This window comes from Manacus vitellinus, unplaced genomic scaffold (genome assembly GCF_001715985.3).
Source record: "Manacus vitellinus isolate BGI_N305 unplaced genomic scaffold, ASM171598v3 scaffold_14_pilon, whole genome shotgun sequence".
NCBI lineage: Eukaryota > Metazoa > Chordata > Aves > Passeriformes > Pipridae > Manacus > Manacus vitellinus.
The window spans coordinates 15,176,297-15,181,953 of record NW_021939063.1 but is presented as its reverse complement, the minus strand read 5'-3'; the positions used below and the strand labels follow the sequence as shown (position 1 = coordinate 15,181,953).

The 5,657-nt window shown below is 50.4% G+C and overlaps 1 protein-coding gene across 1 annotated transcript in view; it reads right to left on the bottom strand.

Annotated features, from left to right (window-relative positions):
- Window positions 1-4,837, bottom strand: part of DUSP7 (dual specificity phosphatase 7) — a 15,083-nt gene extending 10,246 nt beyond the window's left edge. The window contains exons 1-3 of the mRNA XM_029958351.1: window positions 4,801-4,837; window positions 3,656-4,084; window positions 639-1,134 (exon numbers count right to left, since the gene is read on the bottom strand). Coding sequence (XP_029814211.1) covers window positions 827-1,134; window positions 3,656-4,084; window positions 4,801-4,837 — 774 coding nt within the window. The 3' untranslated portion in view covers window positions 639-826. The remainder of the gene's footprint in view (window positions 1-638; window positions 1,135-3,655; window positions 4,085-4,800) is intronic.
- Between the last annotated feature and the right edge of the window lie 820 nt (window positions 4,838-5,657).

Here is a 5,657-nt window from a genome sequence, read left to right as displayed (position 1 = left end):
AAAAGAGAAAGCTTGCGGCTTAGTCACCTTGGCTGAATCAGTGCAGAGTTTGTGATTGTGAGTGCAGGAGTGGTGAAGGGGTTGCGTTTAAGCCCAACTGGCCTTCACACATAACAAAGCTTCCTACTAGATGCTAACAACGACAGCAGCAGCATGTATCTCTCTCTGGAGTACCCAGTAATATGCCAGGACATACCAAGGCTTCACAAAGTGTGCAAAATGCATTTGGTCAATATAAACATTTGATTAAAAAAAAAAAAATAAATGATCAAACAAGAGACAGAATAAAATACTGGTTTTGCAACCTCGTCTGTACAAACAGTCAGGAACTTACATATTTAAAAAGAGTTTGAACCCAAAGCTCGAGTAAGATCTACCTTTTTTTTGTTTGCTTTTTTTAAAATCAAAAAAAGTAAACTTGGGTTTTAAAACAGTCTTGGCCCAACACCTTTTGTTCACGGTTTCCAAGTGCATAAATCTCCTTATTTTCCACAGCAAGCTAACCCCTGGTAGCTCTTCACACGTGTGCGTGTTCTGACAGTCCCAATGCACCCAGGAAAGCGGTTATTGCCGGTGACAGCTGCGTTCAAAATGCTGTAACATCGCCCGTATTAAATAACCCCCTGTAAAAACACTACCTCTTGGAACCACTTGGATCAGGATACTAGTGAACGGCATTAGCCTTCCTAAAGCAGCGATCAGGCACCTCTGCCCAGAGAAGCTACTCCTTCCAGAGCTGCCTGGCAAGACAGATATTTTTCGTAAGAGTTGAAATGCTCAAGAGAAGCGATTCGATGCTCGAGTTCCCGACCAGGCAGTGTCCTCTTCATGTGGACTCCAGGGTGTTCAGCTGAAACAGGTTGTGGTTGGTGGGGGTGGTGAAGTAGAGCTGTTCACTGGGCGAGCGGTTGTCACAAGGGCTGTTGAGTCCCAGAGTCCTCTCAAAGTCCAGGAGTTGGCCCATGAAGTTAAAGTTTGGGGAAATGTTGGATTTTTTCCTTTTCACAAAGTCATAGGCATCGTTCAGGGACAAGTTGAGTTTTTGCATCAAGTAGGCGACAGTGACTGTTACGGACCGGCTGATGCCAGCGAGGCAGTGAACAAGGATCCCACACTTCTTGGAACGGGCCTCATCTGAAACAAGACAAGGGGAAGGGGGAGTCTATTATTCTGCACCAAAAACGCACGGCTTTGGAGCAGGGCCAGGTGGCAGCTGCGAGCTCCTAAGACCAGGACGACTGCCAGAACTGGATCCCCTGCTCCTACTGACACCATCTCATGTCCCTTTGACACCCACATCTCTTCCCACTCGGGAATATCTATTGTTTAGCATGGCAAAGCTGCACATCCCCAACAAGGCCAAGCATCTCACATGCTTGAGAAGTATGAATCAAGTCTAGCAACACATCCCTCGCCTAGGGAGCATCAGTGTCCTCTATTCAGAGAGCTGGAGTAACCCACAGGAGGCAGATGGAGCTGGAGACAACAGCTCCAGGGAGATGCTGGTGGCTGGGCACAGCACACCCACCTCAACACCAACTAACTGGGGAAGGCTGTGCGCTCAATGCAAGGCTGCAGCCCAGCAGCACATGAGCTACTATTCTCTTCTGCTGTTCTTGTCCTCCCTCCACTAGAAAGTTACATGAACGTAGTTGAGGCCAATTTAAGTAAGAGTCTGAAGTGCAGGAACTTCCCTTATTGTGAAATTGTTCTTTAGGATCGACAGAAATGCACTTCACTACAAACAAACGCTTGTGTTGGAGGAGACTCTCAGGATGAATGGTAGCGGGAAGCAGGAATGCAGGCTGGACCAAAAAATGGCGAGAGAACAGCGACGAAATTTCCCCTCCCTTGCCACCGACTGAAAAGCACACACACACTCATTGTCTCTCGCACAGCCGGAACAGCGTGATCCCTTTATGAATTGACATCTTAGTGCTGAAAGAGGGACACGCCACTGAGAGCACTGAATGCACGCAAGTACCCAGCACTGCTTACTTCTGGGCAGCCCTATTTGAAGTCAGTCATTTCACTGAGAGCTTGGCGGGGATGGAGAAGGTGGCAGGAGAAAAAGGATCCTTGGGAGAAGCCAGAGGTAAGAGACACTCTGGCACCACAAGTGCAGGGAAGGGCAAGGAGGATGCAGGCAAAACAAAATCCAGACTCAAGCCACAACAGAATTTCTGCCCAGCCTCCAAAACCGGGCAAGAATTTCCAGGATGGTGGGCAGTCACCCTCCAGTGTACCCAGCCCTCCTCAAAGGCTCTGCTATTCAACATTTTTCCAGACATTTTTGCCTTTCATCTGACCTGCACAGCATTTCTTGGTGTTTGGGTTTAGAGTGAGGTAATCCTCCATTTCCTGTCATTAACTGGAAAGCACAAGCTCGGTGTGCACAGAGACAGGGACTGACTGGCGCAGAGGGATCCCAAATGCCACATGTCAGCAGGAACCCGGTACCTCACCCCTGACGTTTCACACCACGCTCAGCGCAGGAAGTGCGGACGGGACATCAGACGGGTCCCTGTTGCCACACTGAAGCAGCTGCTTCTGACCACAACCGTATTACTAGAGGTCAGAAGCTGGGAGCAAAGGAGAGCATGTGGGAACCAGGGCTTCCGAAGGCTGAAGAGCAGCCAAGGATCTCCTACTGCTCTGCCCCATTTCAGGCCTTACGGCACAGCAAGCACAAGCACTGGGGTCTGAAACTAGGGCAACAAAGCAGCACTGAAACGGGCTGCACAGGTTTCAGTCTGAAGGTAAAGGTCCTCCCTCTCCTTTATCTATATCAGTGCTTTCAATCAGATATGAATCCATGGGGCTTTTAATAGTTAACGGGGGTATTACTACCTGTGCCATTCACCCCCCTAAAACAGAACTGATTAGACCAATGACTGTCACAAGCAAACAGCACAGGTCAGGCTGGAAGTGTATCAGCCTGACACACACTTCCCACAGAATAAGAAGCAATTTTCAAAGTCAAGACCAGCCTGAGAGAAGAGACCTGCCTCCCTGTACCACCCCCCCCCACCAGCCAAAGCTGTCTCGGGGGCTGTCTGCAGAGCAGCTTTTCTATCTGAGCTCTGCAGTACAATTATAATCACTAACTCATTGTGTTGACACTTACCTTAGGAGAAGTATCCATACAAGGAGTTAGTTATGCTAGGGTGACTTACAGCAGGATCCCAACTAGACTAGCAAATCCCCTTGGGAAAACACACACACACTTTTAACCACACTTGGGGCTAAGGAATCGCTGGCACCAGTCACATTAATGCAACTCCCATCAACACTCATTCCTCCAAGCAAAGCAGGCAAAGGAGCTCCCCAGAGCCTGGGTTCAGCCATTTCTCTCAAGTGGAAATCCCCATACAAGGGCAAGAGGCAGCGGGGCCGGTCCGACCACTTGCAGGTAACTCAGCTGAGGTGCTGCAAGAGGGCTGAATTTGGGAAGGGGAGGCCTCCCTGAACCCAGCCAGGGTGACACACACCAGAAGTGCCACCTTGGCAGCACGACACTCAGCTGCTAAGCTGCTGCTGGTGCCGATGCCGTGCCCCGGAGAGGTGAGGCTGGGGATGAGCAACAGCCCTGGGAAGCGGCACACCACATTCCCAAGCGGTGAGTGTGAAAAGAGATGTTTTGCCAACTACCTACCAATGAAAGCAATGGCCTCGGGAAAGAACTGCGAGAGGTTCTGGCTCCAGTGATCCGAGATGGGGATCTGCTTGTACTTGAACTCCCCGTCATGCTCAAACATGTTTGGCAGGTTAGGAGTCACATTCAGGATGTATTTAATGCCGTATTTGCCCAGGACGTCCAAGTTGGTCGAATCTTTGGCACAGCCCAGGTACAGGTAAGGTAGGATCTGGACCGGAAAGGCAGGCTGATTGTTAGGGATGGGACTCCCATCTGACTCCGTGGCACTGCTGGGTTCCCTGTCGGATTCGCCATCCGAGCAGTCGGAACTTATCCGCAGCCCTCCCAGGCCAAGGACCGACGCTGGGGGAGAGTTGCTGGGCGAGGAGCTGTCGAGGTTCGTCTCGCAGTGCTCAGAATATTCGGTCTGAAACTTGTTAAAGCCACCTGGGAAGAGGGAAGGGAGAGAGGGAAGGGGAGAGACCGAGAGAAAAAGATGTTTTATTCTTCAGAATGGGAAATTCTTCTACCTGTACACATGTGCATGTTACTTTGAAAGTCTCTGCCAGCAAAAAGTTGGTATCCCTTCAACTTGACACCAAGAAAGGCATTCCCCCGCTCCCCCATCTTCCCTGGGCAAACTGCTACTGAGCAAACGGGTCCCAAGAAACCAAAGAGTATTTCTTACAGTTTGATATTGCTGGTGATAAACAGGGGCCAAATCTCAACCACGAAAGAAATAAACATCCAAAAATAAAATCAGTGTCAAGAGACAATCTCGCCTTGTTTAGTTTCTCAAAAATATGGGTCTGGGGCAGTTCAGGCAAGAGCTATTGTGCCACCTAGATAGGAAAGCACAAAAGTATCTGTGTCTGAAAAGATAAATCAAGAACAACCACCAAACCCCAATGAAAGAATACATCTTCACGCAGAAAAAAAGACCCTAAAGTTTTGCCAAAGAGTGATCCTCACAGCTATTTTATCACAACAAACACGTTTTGTGACAGGGCAACATCACAGGTTTGCTCTTCACCCAAACCACATCAGGAGTGCAGAGGGATGTGACTCTACGTATTTTCCCTTAAGTCTTTTTCTCTGGCTCCTCGGCTCAGCGGCTTGGGAAGGAAGGCAGAGGTAGGGAAGCAAAAACCCCACCGATCTACCTCCTTTCCAGGCAATATTAAACCGGAGCTCAGCCATCGGGATATGACACTGACAAATGGTCTAATTAGAAAAGGCTCCTGGAAACTTCGTTAGCGGGTTCGGCGGTTGTGGCGGGGTCACTGAGCAGGACAGACAGCTTCCTGCCACATCCATTCATGAAAAAGGCTCGTCCTCGCCCTCTTCCTCCCCCCGCGCCGCCAGACAGCGCCGAGGAGCCATTTTGGAATTTTAATTGGAAACATTTCCCACCGAGGCTCCCGGAAAAAGGCAGAGAAAGGGGCTCAGCTCCTCCCCTGCCCATCAGGGAGAGCTTAGGAGTAACTTCAAAGCCGCTCCTTCCTGCCTAGGGATGAGGAACGACGGGGAGAGAAATAGGAATACAAAGCGAGGGATCAACGGAGCCCATGGGAAACCCCAAACCGGGATGGGATGATGGGATGGGGGACTCGCCCACCAGCACGGGCAGGGATGGGAGGATCGAAGGGGGAATGGGATCAATCCCTGTGCTTCCCCTTCTCCATGTTTTTAAAGGAGGCTTGTGTGAGCAGTACAGCCCTATGAGCTGGTCCCCAAATACCTGCCTGTTCCACTGCCACCCCAGCCCGTTACCAGGGACTCCCCCGGCTCCCCAAAAAGGGTCTATCACGGAGCAGCAGCGTTTTTTAAAGAGCCGCAAGTGGCAACTTTCTTGACCACTCTCCCACACACACACACTCCTCCGCTCTCCTGTTATTCCTGCCTCAAACCCGCCACCCAGCGACCGGACTGGGAGCACTGGGAGGATGCGAGAAGGGTCCCAGCAGCCCAGCTGTGGGCTCTGCTCAGCCCGCTGAGATTTTTCAAAATCGCCAAAAAA